Genomic DNA, 23,562 nt, shown 5'->3' with positions numbered 1-23,562 from the left:
TTCTAGAAAAAAATGTGAGAAAAATCTTCAGGATCTAGGGCTGTGCAAAGAGTTTGACACCAAAAGCGTGATCCAAAAAAGGGAAAATTTGACTCCACCAAAATTACAAATATTTGCTCTTTGAAAAGTCTGTTAAGAGGATGAAAAGCCAAGCTATCGACTGGGAGAAAATTTTTGCAGACAACGTATTTGTCAAAGGACTGGTATCTAGACTATATAAAGTACTCTCAAAACTCAACAGCAGAAAAAACGGTCCACTGAGAAAATGGGCAAACAACAGGAGGAAATAATTTCCCCCAAAGAGGATATACAGATGGCAAAGAAGCACGTGAAAAGATGTTAAACATCATTAGCCATTAAGAAAATGCAGATTAAAACCACAGTGAGGGCTTCCCTGGTGGTACAGTGGTTAGGAGTCCACCTGCGGATGCAGGGGACGTGGGTTCATGCCCCAGTCCAGGAGCATCCTGCATGCCGCGGAGCGGTTGGGCCCGTGGGTCATGGCCGCTGGCCCTGCGCGTCCAGAGCCTGTGCTCCGCAGCGGGAGAGGCCACAACGGTGAGAGGCCCGCATACCGCAAAAAAAAGCAGAAACAAAAACAAAAACCCACAGTGAGATACCTCTACACCCCTATCAGAATGGCTAAAATAAAAAATACCACCCCAATGCTGGTAAGGACGTGGGGAAACTGGCTCACTCATACGTGGCTAACAGAAATGTAAAACAGTGCTAACACTCTGGAAAATTGCATGGCGGTTTCTTCAAAAACCAAGGGTGCAACTACCACACAATCCAGGATTGTACTCCTGTGCTTTTATCCAAGAGGAACAAAAAGACTCCTCCGGGCTCCAACCCACAGATGACTGACCCACCGCGGGAGAAAATAAGAAAAACAATCTCAACAGCAATAGCTACCAACAGACCTCTTGTCTAGTGGAGACCGTCACTGTCATCGCCCCCACTTTGTGGTTGAGAAGACTGAGGTTCAGAGGCAGTTGTCAAGGCCACGCAGCTAGTATGTGGCAGAGCCAGTACCTGAACCCACTTATTACTAGTAAGTGATTTAATCTTCCAGTTGTCAGTATGGCCCTTTCCACGGGAGAGTAAGGAAGGGTTCAGCCCGTTGCCCCAGGCCACATAGCTGGAAAGTCAGGAGGTTTAAGCCGGAGGCTACTCTGCCTTCTGGGCTGGAGTCCTGTTCCTTAGTGCTAGGGTCGAACTTTTCCTAACTTTCCCGGGTCTCTTTCGCCCAGTCCCAGGGGAGCAGGCACCACCCTTTTCCTCCGGGAGGCGCAGGGAGAGGGCGGGTCCCCAAGCGCAGTCCCCTCCCCAAACCCTCCCCCAGGCTATAAGCCGGAGCCGGGGGGCCAGGCGCGGGCAGTCCCGGACTGGCCCGCTCCGCGGGGCGATCGCGCAGATGGCGGCGCTGGCGACAGTGGCTAAGAAGGTGTGGAGCGCGCGGCGGCTGCTGGTGCTGCTGTTCACGCCGCTCGCGCTGCTGCCGGTGGTCTTCGCCCTCCCGCCCAAGGTAACGCCTCCTTTGCCTGTGGGCCCCCCGTTCCGCGCCCTGGGCGGCCGCGCAACAGGCAGGACCCTCTCCTCCCGAGCCTCTGAGGCGGAACACCGCTGAGGTCCCAGTCTAGACAGATTTCACCAGACCCCCTCAACCGTCCCCCCTTTACCCTGCCTTGGCCTGCTGTGAACACCTCTTGCCGCAGTTCCCCTTTTCTAGCTGCTCCTTGGAGCCTGGGTCCCACCTAGCCTTCTGGACCTTCTCACTTCTACAGGCGTGATTTCCTTTTATTGAGCTCTAACTATGTGCTTGGCGCTGTGTTGCACATTTCACTTGATAATCACAAGGAACACTTGATGAATGCCAAGCTGCGTAACCTGGGGCAAGTCATTTAACCTCTCTGAACTTCAGTTTACTCATTTGTAAACATAGGGGAAACGATAATGCCAATCCACTGGGTTGTGGTGAATATTAAATGAGGCAATCTATGTAAATCTCTTAGAACTGAGCCTGATACACAGTAAGTGCCTAAGAAGGCACAGGCTGGTCTTATTTCCACGCACCTCATATGATGGGGACGGCCAAGATTTAATAAACGCTTGCCGGGAGCAAGGTGCAGGGCTAAAATTTGCTTTATGTGCATCGTCTTATTTAATCCAGACTGAAAGTGCCCCTCAGAGGGGGAGGATCATTTGCCCCATTTTCCAGAGGAGAAAACTGAGGCTCGGAGAGAAGTGACTTGCTCACAGTCACACAGCAAACAGCTGAGTGGGATTCAATCCCTGGCTTATCAGAATCCAGAACATGACCTGTTTCTAGACTCTCAAAGAAAGTAATCCCTAGAAGATCAAAGGCTGCAGATTGAGGCCAGGAGTGTCATGATAAAAGTCACCACCAATGGGAGCTGGAAGGAGATGGTACTGCAGGTCCCTGTTGGGTCCCTCACCTCTGCTCAGCCCATTTGCAGCATCATGGGAGGGCACTAGGCTCATTAGACAAGGCTTCTACCTCCAGGAAGTTGTTTCACTATCCCTCAATGAGATAGTAAATGTTCATAGAAGTAAAAGTAAAGAGAGTGTGTAACTTAGTGGCGGATTACCCAGCACCACCAGCAGAGACTAGGGGAGCTGGGAGAGGTGTTCAGAGAGGGAGGCCTGGAGGAAGGAGCCCTCCTTGGGCCCAGGGGGTGAGGAAGTTATACGAAGGAGACGGTGTCAGGAGATCCAGGGCAAGTTCTTTGGTGTGGAATTATCCAAGCAATTAGACTTTCTTGACATGCAAGAGAAAAACAATAAATCCTGGTGTAAGGATTAGGTTGCTTATTCAAAAACTAGCCCACCCCAGACCACTCGCTGACTTCAGGACCTTGGACCAATCTCCTTTCTTCTTTGGGTCTCCCTTTCTTTGTCTATAAAATGGAGCGGATCTCCATGCTAGCTTCTGAGATTTGATGTGAGGGGCTGAGTAAGGAAGTTGCCTCGCTTTGTGAAGCATCACCGGTGGAAGGCTAGATGGGTCTGGGAGGTCCCAGGCAGAGCTCTGGGGAAGAAGTGATGAAACACACTTTCTCTGAGTCTCTCTCCTCAGCAGGGTGTTCTGAAAGCTTCTCTCCGCTCTGCCCTCTAGCAAGATTTGTGAACCCAGGGGCAGGTCCAAGTGTTACGGGGCCTGAAGCATGTACTATTTAAGGGGCTCTCTTTAAGAAAAAGCTTACAGATTTACAGATACAAAATTCAGTACAGGGTTTGGGAGTGGCTCTGAAGCTTAAACTTCATTAGCTTCACAGAGAATCCACTTCCACGTGGTCCCCAGTGTGCACGTGTAACAGCGAGTGCCTGACCCTCTGCGATGGTGGTGAGCCTAATAAAGTGTTTCATTGAGTGCTTCACTCTTCTTATGTGCCAGGCTCCATGCTAAGAGTCTCTCAGGCATTGTCCTATATAATGTCCACATAATCAGGGAGGCAGCTGCTGTTAGCATCCCTATAGTACAGGTGAGGAAATGGAAGCTCAGCAGGGTTAGGTGACTTGCCCAAGGCCACACAGCCAGTACAAAGCCAGAATGCAGTGTCTGTACTTCTAACAGCTGCATTTTATACTCTTTCTTTCGTTATAATTGACTAAGAACCTCTCCTGTTTCCCTACAGATCCCTGGTGGGTACTCTTGGTGTGGCCCTAGATGTCACTACCTTTTAAAGTGGCTGATAAGCCAGGGCCTCCTCCCAGGAGGCAGGTCTGACTTCTTGGGAGATCTTATTAGCCTCCCTCAAAATCTCTGTCGGCACACTCAAAGCCCCCTCCTCCATGTAATATGCATGTATTTATCATATTATATTATTATTATATCCTTGGATATTAATAACTGACATGTCTCTTAATGTACAATGTGAATAAAAGCATCCTTAGAGAATAATGAACAGAGAAAAGTGCTGTTTTTATTGATCTGTGACATACATTTAAAGCAAACAGAGTGGGTGTGCTCTGCACACATAGTTTCAAAACAATTCCTGTAATCGTAACCAGTTTTAATCCCGTGATAACCTCCCCAAACAAAGGCTGGCAGTCTAAAAAAACATTGTGCTTTCTGTGCAAATGAAGCTTCAAGGCAAGTGTCCTCCGTGTCTACCCCACCCCCAACATCAGATTGCTGCTTCTAAGCCGCTCTCACCTGGAAACTCTGGAGCCACCAATGCCGGTCATAGGGTACACCTGGGTTCCCAAAAACTTTTGCAAAATTGTAGGTATTGGGAAAGAAGTTTGAGATCCTTGGCACTGATCGTTTGCCCCTTGCTGGGTTCTGTTTTTCCAGCTTGATAAGGTCTACAGGCCATTGCTGCTCTGATGTTCTAGAAGTCTGTGTGATCGAAAGGGTTGGTTCTCATACACCTGTCCCCTGGCGACTGGTGAGGGAGGCTGCAGGGAGGCTGGGGTTAATCTGAAGGGTAGAGCCAAGGGGTGGGGATGGCAGGGGATGGGAACAATTCTTATATTATGTCCTCCTGGCTTGGAACCCTGTCAGCAGGGGTGAAAAGGAGTGGGATGCCCTTCTGGAATGCAGTGGCTGCAATTTCCAGGGCCACTGGGGATCATGGCTCTTGCCACAAAGAGTGCCAGAGACTAAGGAAGTCAGGACACTGCCGGAGGGACCACCTCAAAGTTTTCCAAGAATGGGCATCTTGGGAGGTGGATATTAGAGGACCGGCCTTGGGCAGCTAGAGGGGACAGACGAGATCTGCACCAGTCCCTTGTGTTTGCAGAGAAATCTTGCCTCCTTTCCCTTCCTACGCCCACTGAAAGCAAATTTAGCTGGACTGGCCATCTGGCCAAGATGCGTTCTTACAGTGGGTACTCATAGGTGACTCTTTCTAAGGATGCTTTGAGCAGGAGGAGTTTGGGGGAGGGGGTGCTCTGGGCAGGACGGCTGCAGAGTGTTCTACAGGCTGTGCACTGCACAAGGAGACCTGAGGAGGCAAAATGAGACAGAACCAACCTGCACTCCACATGCCAAGCTGTGTACTCTGGTGCAGTGCTGGATCCACCTGAGGAAGAGCCCCTTTTCCCAGTTTGCACAAAGGCATCAAGTCTGGCTAGCAGCACACTTGTTCTGGGGCAGTAGTACATCTGTGAAGTCAGAGGCCCACTTTTTTTTGCATATGCTTAATTCTTGGGTGGGGGAAATTCAGGTGGGTGACCAGGAAAATGGTTATTTCATTCCCAGTTTTGAGTCTTTGGAATCAGAACTGGATTCTCATTCCACATCATTGCTCTGTGACCTTGAGCAAGTCATTTGGCTTCTCTGGGCCTCAGTTTCTTCATTGATACCATGCCCATAACATCACCTTCCTCCCTGGTTATTATTTGGGCCCAATGAAATCGTATATTATACTTGCACCGTAACTTCTTACTTGTTTATTCAACACTCTAGATATGTTTTAACTCTCCTATTTTGCAGATGAGGAAACTGAGACTCAGAAGTAAGATGATCAAAATAGCATGGGCCTTGGAGCTGGGAAGACCTGGGTTTGGGTCTTGGTTCTGAAACTGTGAGTCAGGGAGCTTGGGTTGGAGATTTCACATTTCTGACCCTCGGTTTCCTCACTTGTGAAGTGGGGAGAACTCACGTGCTTCCCATAGGGCTGCTATGGGACTTAATTAAGAGAAGATACAGAAATTGTCCAGTGCCGTGTCAAACGTGGTGGGAGTTTATAATACTAGTAGTTGATAAAAATTTTTTCTATTTGCCCCACACTGTTTTACATGCCTTTCACATTTTAGTTCATTTACTCTTCACATCAGCCTTAAGAAGTGGGAATAATGATTATCCCCATTTTTACAGATGAGGAAAGTGAGGCCCAGAGAAGGAAGGAAGTTGCCTGAAGCCTCACAGTGAGCTGTGAGTGGCAGGGCGGGGGTGAGTGCCTCCATCTCCCTCTTCTTGTCCAGTGATTCCCCCATCTCAGGCTCCCAGTCATCACTGTTTTATTCTATCGACATTTCAATTAATCTCTGAAGCCTAACTTTTAGATTAGGGATGCGGGGAAGCAGAGGTCAAGCTCCCTTATTTCCGTTCAGATTATAGTAAGCCCTCAAGAAAGGATAGGAACAGCTAATATTTATTGATTACTTACTAGAAGCTCAGGCCCCCTCTCTCCCTCTGCACCAGCCACACTGGCCTTCTTGGTGTTCCTTAAATATCCCAAGATTGCTCTCACCCCAGGGCCTTTGCACTTACTGTTCCCTCTGTCTGAACTGCTCTTCCCCCCAGGTGTCTGCAAGTCTTTCTTCCTCACTTCATTCATCTTAGTTCAAAGATGAACCTCCTCAAAGGCCTTCCCTGGCCACCCTATCTAACATAGAATACAAAAAATCCTTTACACTTTCTTCTCTGCCTTATCTTACTTCATGGTCTTCATCACTATCTGCCAATATATTATGTGTTTAAGGAACGGACAAGTCAGAGTAAGCAGACTTAGGACTGGCTAGTTCAAATAATTTCAGTGGGCTCTGGGACATAGAGACTGTCCCTAGTTGTTTGGTCGCTGGCCCTGGATGATTACAGCAGGCGAATCGTGGCCTGGAGTGAGAGAGCCCAATAAAGGAGGTGGTTGGGGGTATGGGCTCTGGATTGGCTGGTTTACATTTGAAAAACTGATGCACAGGTGAGTTGTTTACTATCTCTAGGAATTAGCTAGCCCTGGGAGAGGCAGACACTCCAGGTTTAGCAAGGTCCCAAGATGCCAGAGCATCAAATTCAGAAACTTGCAAACATGGTTGTTACAATCTCCCATACTCTTCTCTCACTATGGTCCAACCTCATAGGCTTTCTTTTGGTTCTTTAAACCTGCCAAGCTTGTTGCTGCCTCAGGGCCTTTGCATTTGCTGTTCTCTGCCTGGGATGCTCTTGCCCCTGATCTTCCACAGCTGGATCTGTCTGGTCATTTGGGTCTTAGCTCCAAAGGCACCTCCTCCAAGGAGTCCTCCTTGATTACCTTTTCTCAAGAACACTTACTCTCCTCACCGTACAAAGCACTCTCTAAAACAGCTTCCTATTTTTTTTCTTTCATGGCATTCATCCCAATCTGAAGTGTTCATAATCTGTTCACTGTCTGCCTCCACCACTAGGCTGTGAGTGATGTAAGGGCAAGACCCGTGTCTGTCTTGTTCCCTGCAGCATCCCCAGTGCCTAGGACAGTGTCTCACACATAGTAGGTACTCGGTAAACAAGTGAATGAATGAATTTGCATTTGAACTCAGGTATCTCTGATTTCAGAAGACATGCACTTTCCAAAACCGCAGACTGCTACTCATTTGTGGAAGATTTGAGCTGGAATCGGTGTCTCCAGCCCTTTCGTTTTTCAGTTGGGAAGACTGAGGCCCAGAGGGCACATGGAGGGACTTTCCCAGCCCCTCCCAGCCAGGTGGTCCCAGAACCCTCATCTGTTCCCCATCCATGCTCTCCTGCCAGGTTTCACCCGTTGCCCACACAGACCCCTTGGCCTTGGAAACGCTCCTCTGAGGTCCAGCCAACTTTCCACTTTCCCGGAGCTCCTGCCAGGTGTGTAAACAGGCCAGTGCGATTCCTGGTGATGCGGCGGGGAGCAAGATTGTGTTTCCTGACCTAACTCGGCAGGACAATGCCCTCTGGACTGATGAGCAGGATTTCAGACACCCTCAGACCTTGAAGACACAAAGTCAGCATCCTGGCTAGGCTGGACCTGGCCAGGGCCTGGAACAAGTGACACAGGTGTGCCCAAACTGCTCTCTCCAGCGGAGATGCACTAGGGACGAGAGAGATACACAAGGCCACGCCATCTCTGGCAAGCCTCCGTTTCCTCATCTCAGAAATGGGCATAATGAAACCCACCTGCTTGGAAGACTTGACAGTGCCTGACATAGTAGGTACTTGATAAAGAATTGCGGCTCTTTCTATTATCTGCAAAATAGGGGTACCAGGCTCTCAGCTCTATGTACTTGTCCCTGAAATTCAATGGGATGGAGCCTGTGCTGGGTGGGGGCTGGAGGAAGGCAGGAGGACTGATACACAGGACAGAACAGTGATCCCCAGTCCGATGAAGACATTGGAAAAGGTCTGGTGAGGCCAGCATGCCCCTCCTGGCCAGCCCAGTGGTCCCCCTGCCCAGTTCCTTTTGCTCTACTCTCCTGTGGGGTCCTCTCTCAGTCTGGGCTGAGAGAGGGATTTGATTTCAGCTGTATTAAGCTCTCTTACAGGAATGTGCTGGTCCCTGGGAGGCTCAGGAAGTGAATTCAAGTTTGTTGATGTCCTGGGCCACATGCCTTATTCATACTCTCTCCTCTGTCCCCCAAGAGGCCTCCTAAGAGCCATAGTCAACACCTCTCTAGCATTTATGAAGTGCCAGGCACAGTTCAAAGCACTCAAGATATGTTTGCTAGCTCGTTTATGCTCGCCCTGGCTCTGGCGCAGGTGCTGCTATTATCCACATTCATCGATGAGGAAACCGAGTCACAGAATGGTTCAGTCACTTGCCGAAGCTCCCACGTTTTGGATGTGGCAGAGCTGGGATTCCGACTCTGGCATTCAAGCCCCAGAGTCTGTGCTTTTAGTTGCTGTGTGACACAAGGGTGAGGGACCCAGTTTACAAATGAGAAGGCTGAGGCTCAGAGAGGTGAAGTCACCTGCCACCTCACGGCCATTGAATGAGTAGTGAGGCTGCCAGTCGAGCCTACGCCTGCCTTGTTGAAAGCCCACACTCCTTCATGGTTCAGTGGAGGCAACAGGGAAAGGAGTGATTGTGCTGGGTGCGGTGGGGGACATTAAGAAAGGCTTCCCAGAGGAGAGACCTGTCATTCTGACACTGGGGTGGGAGTTTGGAGGTCTCAGAGGGACCTGAAGATAGGAACTAATGTGGCTGGTCAAACATGATAGGTAGGAGCTTGGATTTGGGTGCTTGGGTTCAAATCCTGGCTTTTTAATATGCTGTGTGACCTTGGGCCAGTTACTTAACTTCTCTGTGCTCAGTTTCCTCATCTGTGAATGGGTATGATAATAATTAATGATGCTTGTAAAGGGCTCAACAGATGTTGCCTGCCTTCATGGATAAATCAGTGCCTGTGTCCTGGGCTCTGGGAAATCCTTTAAATCAGGGTTCTTAAGCATTTTGCTCCCCAGGAGACATTTGGTAGTGCCTGGAGACATTTTTGATGGTCTCAGCTGGAAGGAGCTGCTACCGGCATCTAGGGACGCTGCTAAACATCCTACAGTACACAGGATGGTCCCCACAACAAAGAATTCTCGGGCCGCAAATGTTAGTGGTGCTGAGGTTGAGAACCTCTGCCTTCAATGCGTTAGTTTGTTTCATCCCCCAGCAGGCTGTGAGGCAGGCACAGTCAAGTCCAATTTTCTGTCAGGGACACTGTGTCCCAGAGAGGGGAAGTGCTTGTCTGTGGACACACAGCCTGGCCACAGAAGGCCTCCCAGGGTGGAGGGGATTTGGAAATGGAGGGCGTTCCAGGCAAGACAAAACACCCCCTGGCCCTCCAGCCCCGTTCTGGGCTCTGCTGCATGGAGCTGACCCGTTCCCTCTGCCCTCTGGGCTGTCAGCGGGCGGGAACAGCCTCCTTTCCCTTGGTAGGGAGAAATAACAAGAGAGGCCCTTGTTTGCTGCCACCCACAGCCCGGATTGTCCCCTCGATTTCACATGCCGCTTGCACCTTACTCTCATGACAATCCACTTTGCTGGCTGGCTTGGGAGGCCTGGAGAGTGGGAAAAGGAAGGAAAAGTCTTCCTGCTCCTTTTAGCCATTTCCTGCCCCTGTCTGGAGCCCCCTTGGATTTCTCTGGAAAGGACTGGGACTCAGCAAAACTTCTCCTGGTGCCCGAGCAGGGCATTTTACAGCACAGAGTCCAAAAAACAGAAGTGTAGGCAGTTTCCTGAGGCATGAGTCCTGGGAACGTGGTCTGCTGTGCCGACATCTGGGACTAGAATGTGGGGTCTCCAGGCCTGGGGGAGCCGGCAGAGGCCTGATGCAGGGCCCTGCCCATGACCCAGCTCCCACCTCTTGTTGGGGAAACTGAGGCTGTCCTGAGAGGCTCTTCCTACCTCCACTAAACTGGCCATCTACCTGGGAGGCCTGGCTTCCTTTCCTGCTCCTGATCTTCTGCGGGATCTGGACCTCCTTCAGACCTTGGCTTTCCTCCTCTGGACAAGGGGTCTGCCCAGAATCACTGGGCTGGTTTGTCCCCCAGAATCACTTTCTGAGGGGGAGGGGGCAACATCATGAGAGTATGAACTCTAGCACCAGATTTCCTGGACTCCAGGACAGCTCCCCCACTTCCTGGCTGTGTGACCTTGGGCAAGTTACTTAGCCTCTCTGTGCCTCATTTTCCTCCTCTGTGGAATGAGGTGCACTAATGGGACCTACCTCGGAGGGGTGTTGTGAAGATTGGCTCAGATACCTAAAATACTCTGGGCTGCTCCTGATCACAAGAGGTATTAGGTAAGTGTCTGTTGTTACTATGGTTGGCAGTAGTAGTATTGTTATTTGCATTACAAATGTGCCCGTGGAGCCCGTGGAAGTGCTTTATAGGGGATGAGACCTTCTGCATCCTACTGGCTTCTTCCCTTTACTCTCTGTGTAGGTTCTTGGGTTTTCTGAGCCTCCATTTCCTCCACTGTATATGGAGTAAAGCTCATCTCCTAGGAGCTGCTGGGAAGATTAAATGAGATAGTGCTTATTCAGAGAAAAATCCCAGTGAAAGTTCCCTTTCCTCTCTTTTTTTTTTTTAATTTATTTATTTAATTTTTGGCTGCATTGAGTCTTCGTTGCTGCACGCGGGCTTTCTCTAGTTGTGGTGAGTGGGGGCTACTCTTCATTGCAGTGCACAGGCTTCTCTTTGCGGTGGCTTCTCTTTGTTGTGGAGCACGGGCTCTAGGCGCACAGGCTTCAGTAGTTGTGGCACGTGAGCTCAGTAGTTGTGGCTCATGGGCTCTAGAGCACAGGCTCAGTAGTTGTGGCGCACGGGCTTAGTTGCTCCGTGGCATGTGAGATCTTCCTGGACCAGGGCTCGAACCTGTGTGCCCTGCATTGGCAGGCGGATTCCCAATTACTGCGCCACCAGGGAAGCCCTCCCTTGCCATTCTTATTCTTGCCCTGAAGCCCAGAGCCCCAAAGGCCTAAGAAGTGAGGGATTGTGGGCAGTGGAGGGTCATTGTCAAGAATGGCTTGGAAACTCCACAGGTCAGGCCTTAACAGCAGGGATCAGCTTTCCCATCCCCCACTGCATCAGCTCCCAGGATGCCTGGGGCAGGGCCAGCTGGACCAGAGTGGAGATGGGATGATGGTAAATGGTAGAGAATTGAAAATGTCGGGGGCAGGGAAGACCTCAGTGCCCAGGAGAAGTTAGGCTAAGTGGTGGGCACACAGGATGCAGCCTCAGATGATCCAGGATGGATCCCTGCCAAGAACTTGATCTGTGGGGGGAAGCAAGACACTTCCCTTGCCAGCCTTAGTTTCCTCATCTGTCTCATGCACCCGCTTGCCTCTTGGGGCTGTGGGGAGGAGCCAGGGAAACCAATCACTTTGTAAACAGTGAAGTACCCTGCAAATAGTAAAGTACAATTAGGGATCCTGCCCATCTTGTTCACTAATGTACCCCTAGCAGTAGGCAAACAGGGTGCTTAATAAGTATGTCCAGAATTAATACGGAATCAAAACAGTATTTCTTTAGTGTTTCCTGTGTGCCAGACACTGTCCATAAGTGATTATTACATTGAGTTTAAAAGTATTAATTGAGCACCTACTACATGCCAGCTACTATTCTAGAGGAACATGGCAATGAACCAAATAGTCACAAATCCTTATACTTAAGGAGCTGACATTTTAGAGGGGTAAACATTAAAAACAAACAAACAAAAGCAAGCAGATAAGTAAGATCTGTAGTATGTCAGATGTTGATAAGTGCTGTGGAGAATAAAATCAGAGAAGGCAGGGAGCTTGGAATGGAGCTAAGTGCAATTTTAGAGTCAGGAAGATTTCGAGAAGGGAACATTTGAACAAATACCTGAGGGAGATGACATTGGAGCAAAGACTTGAAGGAGGTGAAGGAAGGAGCCCTGAGTGCATATAGAGGAAGAGCATTCCAGGCGAGGAGACAGCAAGTCAAAGGTCCTGAGGTGGGAGCATGGAGAGTGTTCAAGAAATATCAAATGGTCTTCCTGGGTCCTCGTGACAGCCCTTCCAGGAGACTGACCCCTGAACCCCTGAACATAGGGAAGCTAAGTTGAAGATCTTAGATGGGATTTAAAGACAGATCCCACCATAATGCCTTCAGGCTGGATTTTACTCCAAGCAGAGAAAGTCTTCCTTCCCACACCAGGCCTCCAAAGATGTGGGACAGGCTGTCAGGAGCGGCGAGAGGTGGAGAAGCCCAGAGCGGGCTTTAAGCACACCCGCCACCCATGTTGGGAACTGAAGGGCCCTTTGCACAGATGGGGAGACTGAGGCCCACAGAGAAGAAGAAGCTGCCCTTCAAGGTCACACAGTCAGTTGGCCTCTTTTTCAGAAGAACATGTTCTGTCCTCCTCTGGTAGAGCCAGGCCCCTGGGGACTCCAGGGTCCCATGCAGCTGCCACCCTGCCCCCAGCTGCCTGTCTGGCTCATGAATGATTAGCGAGGCCTGGGCAGCAGTGGGGTGTGAGCTGCTCCAGGAACGCTTTTAATGAATGGCTCGAAGAACTTTACCTTGTGACAACACCTGCTAGTAAGTCCAGGGGTCTAACACAGTCCGTTCCAGAGGAAAGGGTAGGAGGATAGAGTGGCTGCCTCAGAGGTCTCCTGGGACAAGTCACCCCCTCCACTTTCTCCTCTTTCCCCCATTGAGTCTTGAGCCCAGATAGACACAGGTGGCTCCTAACTGCTTTCTCAGAAGAGAAGGTAGGAGGGAGCCCTGCCTAGAAATCAGAGACTAGACATCTGCGCTGTCTCAACTATTTCCCTCTGGGTCACCCTGGGCTAGTTTCAGTCTTAACCCTCCATGCCTGTCTCCTCCAGAAGGTGGGCACTAAGATCAGCCGGGCTTATCCTCAAGACTGAACAGATCCAGAGAGGATGGGAAAGGGCCTGTAAAGTGCTTTGCTGTTGAATATCTGTCCTTCCATTTCCAGAAACTACCAGAGTGTGGGAGGAGCAAAAGTCACAATAAGTGTAAAAGGATTAGCTGAGCACCTGTACATAGTGAGTCTCAGTAAATGCTGGCTGTTACCATCACTACTGTTACTCTCCTCACTGAGCCCAGGACCAGGGCCCAGGGGATCAGGACCACTGCCCTGAGCTCGGACCACTATGCTGAAATCACGGCTTCATCCTTTGCTAGAGATGCACACATGGATGAAGAAGTTGCTGGACCTCTGTGTGCCTCCAGTTTCTGATTTCTAAACAGGGTTGTGAGACGAGCAGGTGAGCTAATGCAGGCAGGGCTTGGCGCCTGGTCATTATAAGCCCTCAATGAACGGTAGCTTTATTATTCTCACCTGTCATTCACACCGAGGCAGTGTGAACTTGGGCCAGTCACTCAAGCTCTCTGAGCCAAACGGAACAGCGGTCGTAGCTGCCTCCTGGGGCTGTGGGTAGAGTTGAATGAGGGAATCCACGAACCGTGCCTGGCACATAGTAAGTGCTCAGTGTGGGCAGCCACTTTGAATAACAGTGCTGCTGTTCTGAGCCCATGAGGGACAGCTGCTCGGGAGACCACGGAGAGAGCTGCTGCCAGCATTGCAGGGCTTCCAAAGAACGGCCACATCCATCCATGTTCTCTTTGATCTCCTTCCCAGCTCTCTCAGGATGGCGTAATAAGCATCCTGATTTACGGATGAGGACGCAGAGGCTCAGAAAGGCCACCGGTCCTTCCACAGCTTGAAGCTTGTAGGTGGTAGACCAGGATTTGCACCGGCAGCTCTGTGACTCCTAGTGGCCTTGCACCCAGAGCCTCAGCTGGCCTTACTTAACTCCCTTTTTGCAAGTGGAGGCACATGGCTCAGCGCCTCTTGGCCTCAGCGGAGAGGGTTTCTCCTGGGTTGTCTCGTCTTGCTGGGTCCTTTGCCTGGGCCTGCTGTGTGTGCTCCAAACTCCTTTCCTTTTGGGGTCAATATCTACCTAGCATCATTGCCTTCATCCCCACATGGCAGACTGGAAGTGCTTTAGGGATCACTGAGATGAAACTTCTGATATAAAGAGGGCAAGAAATGTGCAAAAGTAACAGATTCCATCAGTAGGAGGTAACATTTTATATATATTCCTTACTCTACCAGCACTCTGCTCCCAGCACTCAACCTACATTCACTTGATTTAATCAGTCCCCATAGCAATAACTCTATGAGGTTGAAATTCTTACCATCATTATCATCATCCCCATTTTACAGATGAGAAAACTGAGGCACAGAGTTAAGTCACTTTTCTAGGAAGCGGTAGAGGCAGGATTCAAGCCCAGGCACTCTGGCACTGAAAGCCAAGCTCGTGACTCAGGCTCCTCTGCTTCTTGGCATCAGGTCCTGATTTCAGCCCCCGTCTCCTAGCTCCCTGTCCACTGCTCTTTCTGCTGATCCCAACAGCTCCAGCTTCTTGGGAACTGGTCATTTTCCAGGTGCTGTACCACTGTGACTCTGAGATGCCATCGTTCCTGGGTTATCTGTGAGCAAACAGCTCCGAGCCTGCCCAAGGCCACTCACACCAGTCATGGATGCCTGAGCCACCGTGTTTCAAGCCCTGAGTGGCCCCAGGGGTTTTGACCACTGTGTAGGCCAAGCCTTGGGCTGGGGGTGGTGAGGGGATACTGAGAGGTTTAAGGCATGGCTTTGGCCTTTCTAGAGTTCAATGTTCAGGGCTTCCCACAGCCCTGGCCCTGGACACTCCTGGGGAATGGGCCTCTAGTGGGCAGCAGGAGGGCACCACTGTGGGCAGCTGGCCCTGGTCCTGCTCCCTGAAGGGCCTGGCATGGAGCCTCCAGTGCCTGCTGAGAGCCTGGTCACAGCCCAGTGCCTTGACAAAAACTCAACCCAGCAGGGAGATGGGGCACAGGAGGGAAGGTGGTGGTGGATGCAGTTTCCGGACAGCTCCTGCCCTGGGCTCAGAGAACACACCATTTCTCTTTCTTTCTTTTCCTGAGTGAGGGGGGCAGACTTAGGGGCAATGGGGGAAAAGTTGCCGTGTGTCTGCCTGGAAATCATTCCCCAGCTCAAAAATTAACCGCCTGACATGGCACTTTCTTCTTTCTCCCCTGTCACCTCTGCGTGTTTTGCCTGCAGACTTTAATCCCCGTGGTTATGGATTGGCTGAGCCTGAGAAGCTGGGATTTCTTTGGTGGGGGGATTATAAAGCTTCCTGTAAGAAATGTCTGGATTGGGTTGGCATGAATCAGGCTGGTCAGGGACTAAGGGGACCCCTGGCCCAATTCTTGCTCCCAACCAGGGTCAGGACTAGGGAGGGCCAGGCGAGGCACCCTGGGAACAAAGTTTAAGGAGGGACTCACTGTCAGGGTCATGCACCTGCCTCACCCTGGTCCCAGCCCAGCTCCCAACTCCTGCTGTCTGATAAACCTCAGGGCGTAATGGTCTTTCCATGAAACAAGATAAAACAAGTCCTTACTTCTGACTTGCTGTGTGACCTCAGGCAAGCCACTTTCCTTCTCTGGGCAGTCATTGTATTAGGGGTTAAATTAGACCAGGGTTTCTCAGCCTCAGCACTGGTGACATTGATCCTACTGGGAACAAATGATTTTCCGTTGTGGGGCACTGTAGGATGTTTAGTAGCATCCCTTGCCTCTACCCACTAGATGCCACTAGCATCATCCCCTCCAATCACCCCAAAATGTCCCTTTGTCCCCTGGAGGTCAAAATCATCCCCTATTGAGAACCACTAGATTAAGTCATCTCAGGTTCATTCTGGCTCTGATATTTTAGGATTTATTTAAAGATTTAAGAACAATGTATTTGAAGCTCAGCATTTAAGGAATTAAACTTGTATTATTAAGAATAAAGTAACATTAATATATGATTTTTAATAATTATTACAACGTAACAATAGGTCATATTTGTTGAGCATTCCCACGTGTCCATCACTGGGTCAGTGGTTATTTTATATGAAATAAATCACTCTCCGAGGTAGGTACTATTATTATGTGCCTACAGCACACAGGGAGACTGAGGGTGAGGGCAGTTAAATAACTAGGTCACACAGCTAGAGTGTGGAAGGATTGAGTTTATAGCTCAGGATTGTCTGATTCCAAAGCCCATACTGTTTCTACAGTGCGTGTTTATTGAAGGAAGATTAGAAAATACAGATAAACAAAAGGAGATATAGTATTTTCTGATGACAAAATTATTAGGTGGAAGGCACTTCTGGTTTAAGTTGGTGGAGTCCAGATTTTTCTATTCCATTCACCTTTCTGAAGCAGTCTGAAAACAGCAACAAATGGAGAAGAAACTGCCATCTCTGATGAAAGAAGGGCAGACCACAATCCCACCCTTGGTTTGTGAAGAAGAGCTGACAATGGTGCTGGGATTTGGACCAAATTGCAGGAGGGAACCAAGAGCTTCTGCAGCCCCTGGGCAGGAGGCAGAATTTTCTGGAAGTATTTTTCAACTCTGTGAGCCCTTCCTAATCCCAGCAAAGCCTGAAGCATGCACATGGGAAGGGAGAGTCGCTGAAATGCATGTGACAGTTCAGAGTTCAGATGAACTGGATGAAGAGGCTCGAAGACCATTGGTAAGAAGCAGGATGTTGAAGTGGCAGGTGAGAGAAGGATGGATAACGATCAACCATATGGTTGTAAGGGTTCTAATTTTCTCTCTCAGTAAGTCGAAGAGACCTACTCAAGGAGATACTGAAGAACTGTGACATTCTTGGGTCTTTACACTTAATCTCCACACTAAGTCTATTGCTTAGAGTAGAGATATATTTCAGGGCAGTGGTGGTGAGAAAGGGTTCTGAGATAATCCACAGGGCTACTGCATAGACACCTGCTGCCCCAGCTTCCTCCTAGCTCCTCTCCCGACACTTTCTTTTAACAAAGAACTGTGATAAGTAGCCAGCATGGGACCTACAAAAAGACTGTGTGAGAAATAAGAAGAAAGGGAACATCAAATGAATAGTAGACAAGGAATAAATACTGGAAGAGTTGTGTAATGAAGAGAAACTACTGAACAGACATTTCTCTGTGAAATACACAAAAAATTAAAGAAATGATGGCCTTCCTAAAATAAATCTCAAGATGAGAACTAAAAGGGTCAAAGAAGGGCTCCCCTGGTGGCGCAGTGGTTGAGAGTCCGCCTGCCGATGCAGGGCACACGGGTTTGTGCCCCGGTCCAGGAAGATCCCACATGCCGTGGAACGGCTAGGCCCGTGAGCCATGGCCGCTGAGCCTGCGCGTCCGGAGCCTGTGCTCCGCAATGGGAGAGGCCACAACAGTGAGAGGCCCTCATACCGCAAAAAAAAAAAAAAAAAAAAAAAAGGGGTCAAAGAAGAGATAACAAAAGGTAGACGGAGATGAAAAAAGCAGTCTTCTGGAAGTGGAGGGAGGAGAAAAGTGAAGCCACTCTATTATAAAAGCTCTTTTAGAAACAGCAAAATGGAAAATATTAAAAACATAATCAAGGACATGTTACACAGGCTAAAGAAGATTGAACAAAATGAAGTGGGAAAGAAAGAGTAAGAAAGGATGAAAGCAAAATGATCAATAGGGGGGACAAAGGAAATCCAACTTCTGCATAATTGGTATTGCTGAAGAAGAAAGAAAAAGAAATCAGACAAGTAAAACAAAACAATATTGGAATCTTTAATAGTAGAAAACGTCTCTGAAACCAAGCGAACTTAAAACATATGCAAATTTTCTGTCTCCTAGAAAAAAACTTATACTCATCGACACTGAGCTATATCATGGTAACATGAATGAACTTGAGGATTCAACCAATAAATCTTATGGCTATCCAGGTAAAAAATATGATGAGCTGTAAGAGGGAAGAAATCAGGCTGGCCTCAAATTTCTGCACAGTGAAATATCTCCTAATTTTCAGAAAAAGAAAGCATAACCCCAGAATTTTACAGATATATTAACTGTGTATTCAGGGAACGTCTACTTTAAAAAAATACATATTTATTGTTGAAATTTGGAAAAGCAGAGCATGTAATGAACACATTTATTCATAATCTCACTCCTAAAATAGTCTGCCTGTCAAGTACATATTTCAAAATGCTTTCACGTGCACTCATTCTAATGGGATCCTCTGTGACGTAGACATGGCAAAATTATTATTTCCAATTTGCAGATGAATGAACTCACTGAATTGACACAAGAATTCAGTGGCCAAACCACTACACCCAGACTTCCTGGCCCTCAGTCCCGAATTCTCTAGAGTAGCTCTGTCCAACAGAACTTTCTGTGGTGATGGGGATGTTCTAGATCTGCTCCATTGAGAAAGGTAGACACTAGTCTCACATAGCTATGGGACACTTGAAATGTGACTCGTGTGACCGAGAAACTGGAATTCTAAATATCATTTAACTTTAATTAATTCAAACTTACATAGCCACAGGTGGCCCGAAGCTACCCTATTTGGACAGCCCAGCTCTAGAGATTTCCTTGGCATTCTTTTCCCTTCTGAAAAAGAAAGCTGACCACTTTCCATTTCAGCCATCTCCCAAGCACATCCACATCAAGTTCTGCCAAATCCTGGCCTCTGGGATCAATCAGCCTTCATAGTGAGGACCAGCCTTCTGGCTTCTGGCCCCTGTCTTCTCGGGCTGCAGTCTCCTTCAGGCTTGTCCACCCCTGGAGGTGTTAGCTGAGTCACTCCAGCTTCTGCTGGCAGAGGGGACAGGCTGGGGATGTGAGAGATGTTTCACCTGGAGCCACGACTCCGTCTACCCTGGGCCACCTCAGCAAGATTCCCCTTCCTGAAGCTGAGCCTCTGGACAGAACAAAGTGGCAAAGTGGCAGACTGCTGACTCTTGAGATGACCCAGAAAGTGAGCCTGCAAGATCAGACACTTTCCCCCACCTCTGGACTCCAGAAGTTAAAATTCAAAGGAACAGGGTCTCGGGATCATGTGACTCTAGCCTTCTACCCTCCTTCTACCCTAATCTGCCCTTGAAGGATCAAAGGAAGATTCCATTCTGCAGACACGCAGACTGACTCTCCCTGTGTCCATGTGGCTGCTCTGAGTTCACCAAACAGGGGGCCCAGAGGTAGAGGTGGGTCAGACGTGCTGTGCACTGGAGTAAAATCATGGATTCACTGGACCCCACCCCCTGATCCACTATTTGGACCGGGAGCCATGAGATCTTCTCTTGTGCTCTGTGTGGTCCTGAAGAGATCACTCCTCCTGTGACCTCAGTTTCTGTACCTGTAAAATGGGGATTTTAAGACAGAGCAGGGATTTTTCACAGAGCATCCTGATTCCTAGTAATCTGTGAACAACTTCACATTAGATTCCAAGTTGTGTATGTGTGAGCACTTTTCTGGGATTTTCCACTAATTAAAACCACTTAGACGAGAGGTCATAAAGTGGTGACCATGGGTCTGATGCATTTTGCAGATGTATTTTTTGGCCCACACTTTCCTTTTAATAGGCAAATCATTTTAAATGGTGAGATTTCACATAAAAGCACAATTTCAAGCTTCTCTTGTAAAAACAGGAGATCTGGCATCATGGGCCCCACGTTTCCCCATGGCAACAGTCAGGAGCTGAGCAGCAGGTGCTGTTTCCAAGGGGCCTATGTTCCCCACTTCACCACAGTCCCCACTCCTCCCTATTGCACCCATGACACTAAAGCCCAGTGTCAGCTGTAATTTATCATTAAACTTGGGCATTTTTTTCCCTGCTAAAAGGATGGTTTTCTGTACCCACGACACTATCAGAATTGCAAATCAGACTTGAGAAAACAAGGTGATATTTCTTATGCCAGCCCACTTCGTTCATTAAATTGTCCCTTGCATTTGAGTTTGTGATGCCTGATTTAGAGTACTTAATCATTCATTTAACAAATGTCCATCGAGGCCCTGAAGATAGAGGTGAACAAACACAGACAAGGGCCCTGTTTGTGTGGAGCTTACAGTCTGGTGGGAAGAGAGCTAATGATAAGTGAACAAACAAGAACTACTTCGGCCATTGGTAAGTTCTTGACAAGAAGGCTGGATGGTGGAGATCAGACCACAGACAACAGTGTGGTCTGTGAAGAAGAGACCTTTGAGTTGAGGCCAAACAACAAGAAGGAGTGAGCTGGGCAGAGATCAAGGGGCCAGAGATCAAGGAGTGAGGGCCAGGCAGGCCAGGCAGAGGAGACAGCAGGTGCAAAGACCTGGAGGTGGGAACGGGCTTGGTCCGCTGGATCTCTGAGAGCCCACCGCTTACTGTCCACAGGCCAGCTCTCTGGTCCCTGCCTCCATGCCTCCTGGGAGACTTTTGTTCTCCGGAAGCCAGTTTTTGTCCTCGAGGCCCACCGGGCTGGAGTGGTGGGGGTGAGGGGCAGTAGTACTTATTAATTCCTCACCAGATGTCTGGCATCCAGATGGCAGTTCTGAATCCAGTTTGCCCACAGGAAGCTCAGCTGGGGCAGGGAAGCTATTTGGGGTCACCTCGGCCCTGCTGCAATCCCTAACCAGCAAGGTAATGAAACACTCTTGACCCACTCACTGCCCAAGCCCCGTGTGGGCCAAGGATCGACTTCCCAACTCTTGCCATTTCCCTCACATCACCTCCCTGGCTGACACATGCTGTATCTGGAATCATTCCTCCACAAAGAATTGATGTTGACATCCCGGCAAGAGCACCCAGAGAGCGAGGAGGGAACAGGAGGGAGCGAGAGAAACAGAGAGAGAGAGAAAAGAGGGAAAAGAGGGAGAGGGAGAATGCATGCCTGGGACTCAAGGCCTTCGAAAGGCAACACTTGCAGCCAGAATTTACCAGCACTTCTCCCCCTCCCCCCCATTCTATAATGTGCAGAATTAATACATTGCACTAAAGAACTGGCAGGATGTCACCCCCGAAGCAGAAGTCCTTGAATATTTACAGCAGCTTTATTCATAATAATGCCAAAATGGAAACACTCCACTTTCCACCAGCAAGAAGATGTACAAAGAAAGAGTGGTATATTTACAGGATGAAATACTATGCAGTAGTAAAAAAGAATTAACTGCTGATACGTGCAATTTCATGGATGAATCCACAGGCATTATACTGAGCAGAAAATACAAAAGTACATCATTTCATTTAAGTAAAGTCCAAGAACAGGAGAAACCAATCTCTAGCAATGGAAAGCACAGCAGTGTTTTGGAGGGGGTGTGAGGATTGACCTGAAAGGGGCTAAGGGGAACTTTCTGGGGGATGGAAATATTCTATACCTTTTTTTTTAAACTGTAGTTGATTTACAATGTTCTGTTAGTTTCTGGTATACAGCAAAGTGATTCAGTTATACGTATATACATATATATATTCTTTCTCAGGTTCTTTTCCATTATAGTTTATTATAAGATATTGAATATAGGTCCCTGGGCTATGCAGTAGGTCCTCTATTCTATATATGGTAGTTTGTATCTGCTAATCCCAAACTGCTAATTTATCCCCCCAACCTTTCCCCTTTGATAAGTTTGTTTTCTATGTCTGTGAGTGTGTTTCTGTTTTGTAACTAAGTTCATTTGTATCATTTTTTTAGATTCCACATATAAGTGATATCATATATTTGTCTTTCTCTATCTGACTTACTTCATATAGTATAATAATCTGTACATCCATTCATGTTGCTGCATATGGCATTATTTCATTCTTTTCTTGTGGCTGAGTAATATTCCTTTGTATATATATTTCTTTATTGGAAATGTTCTGTCTTGATTGGCATGGTGGTTGTATGGGTACATACATTTGTTGAAATGCAAACTGTACACTTACAATGGACGCATTTTATTGTACGTAAACTATAGCTCATAAAGCTAATTTTTTTTTAAAAGTCATGTTTATTTTTCTCTCCAGCTATTGCTCTAAAATGTATTCAGTAGGGGACGTTCTTCCCCCATAACCTGGACTAAAACTCCTGCAGACCATGACTTTCCCCATCACTCTTGAGAAGTAATTAAAATCCTGCAGTTACTTGAATATACAAACACGATCTCTATTCAGAAAGTCAATGTTCAGTTCCAGGCAAGGATCAAAATGTGGAACTTGGTTCGAAGAAGTCTTTTTCCCTCCCCTACCTGGGTGCTCCACAGGCTGGGAGCCACTGAGAGGAAGATCCTTCTCTCCTGGACTCCCCCTTAAGTTTTTCCTCTTCCTTGTGTTCTAGAGAGAGGTCTCTGACATCCAGTGTGAGAGAAGCCAGGAGGGCAGGAGACACCTGGGGAGCAAGTGAGTGCTTGCTGGCTCCTCTGTTCAGCTGGCTTCCCCCACTGGGGGCCTGGTATGTCCTCTGACGCATTGTCTTGCGAACATCGCAGGAGGTGGGGGAGTAGAGGGTCCCCACTCCAGGAACACTTTCCTTATGGGATACATTTTATCTGATAGGCTGCGCCCTTCCAGTGCCTGGTTTTCCATTGGTTTGCTCTGTGTGAACTTTTGAGGGGTTCCTAGATAGAAGCAGACTTCTTAGGATTTAAAGTGGCCCTGGTGACCCACCTCTGGTCCTCAAGGAACACTCGGGATTTTCCTCCTCACATCTTTGGAGTATTTGTCCAGCTAGGGTTGCCAGATAAAATACAGGGTGCCCAGTTCACTTTGAGTTTCAGATGAACTGTGAATAATTTTTTTAGTATAAGTATGTCCCACATGTTACATGGGTTATACTTAGGCTGAAAACTTCATTCACTGCTATTCATCCAGATGCTGATTGGACATTTGCAAGTAACCTACTTAGCTTCTCCCCACCTCCTACTTCTGTACTGACGTAATGCTAAGTGGAGGCCCGGGAACCTGCCTGTTTTATCCAGTAGGCTGCCCTTGTGACCTTGGCCAGGTTACTTAATCACTCTGTGTATTAGTTTCCTTATCTGTTAAATGGAGATAATCACGGGACCTGCTTCATAAGGCTGTTGTGACAATCACAACTAAACTGAGATAACGCAGGGACAGTAGTTGGAATGGTGTCCGGCCCATAGTACATTCTCAGTAAATGTTGGGTCTTAGTAGTCTTATTGTGGTTGTGGTTGCTATCCTATGAAGAGAGGGAGGACTATAGCTTCCAGTTAGATTATTTTCTAGAGAAAAGGAGCCAAAATGGAAAGAAGGATGAGGCTCCTGGATGGGAGAATTGGGAGGGGACATGGTGATTATTAAAAGCATGCCCTTTGGAGGCAGTGGGGGCACAGACGAGAGGTGATGGAGGGACGTAGATGGCAAGGCCAGGCTTGAGAGGGTTTCTTTTGGTCTAGGAATGCGAGAGATTCCAGGGATGCTAGAGAGTTAGAGGCTGCAGGAATGTGGCAAGGGCACCCATGGATCATGCAGAGATGCGGAGTGGTACGGAGTGCAAACTCTGTAGTCAGATCGCCTTGGGTTCAAATCCTGTCTCTGCCTCAGCATCCTCGGGCAGGTT

The 23,562-nt window shown here is 48.4% G+C and overlaps 1 protein-coding gene across 1 annotated transcript in view; it reads left to right on the top strand.

The window, feature by feature from the left end:
• The first annotated feature begins 1,385 nt into the window (after nucleotides 1–1,385).
• SLC13A3 (solute carrier family 13 member 3) overlaps nucleotides 1,386–23,562 on the top strand; it is a 75,383-nt gene continuing 53,206 nt past the window's right edge. Inside the window, exon 1 of the mRNA XM_065891797.1 lies at nucleotides 1,386–1,528. Coding sequence (XP_065747869.1) covers nucleotides 1,418–1,528 — 111 coding nt within the window. The 5' untranslated portion in view covers nucleotides 1,386–1,417. The remainder of the gene's footprint in view (nucleotides 1,529–23,562) is intronic.

This window comes from Phocoena phocoena, chromosome 15 (assembly GCF_963924675.1).
Source record: "Phocoena phocoena chromosome 15, mPhoPho1.1, whole genome shotgun sequence".
Lineage (NCBI taxonomy): Eukaryota > Metazoa > Chordata > Mammalia > Artiodactyla > Phocoenidae > Phocoena > Phocoena phocoena.
The sequence above is the reverse complement of the archived record's forward strand: the minus strand, read 5'-3'. Positions and strand labels throughout refer to the sequence as shown.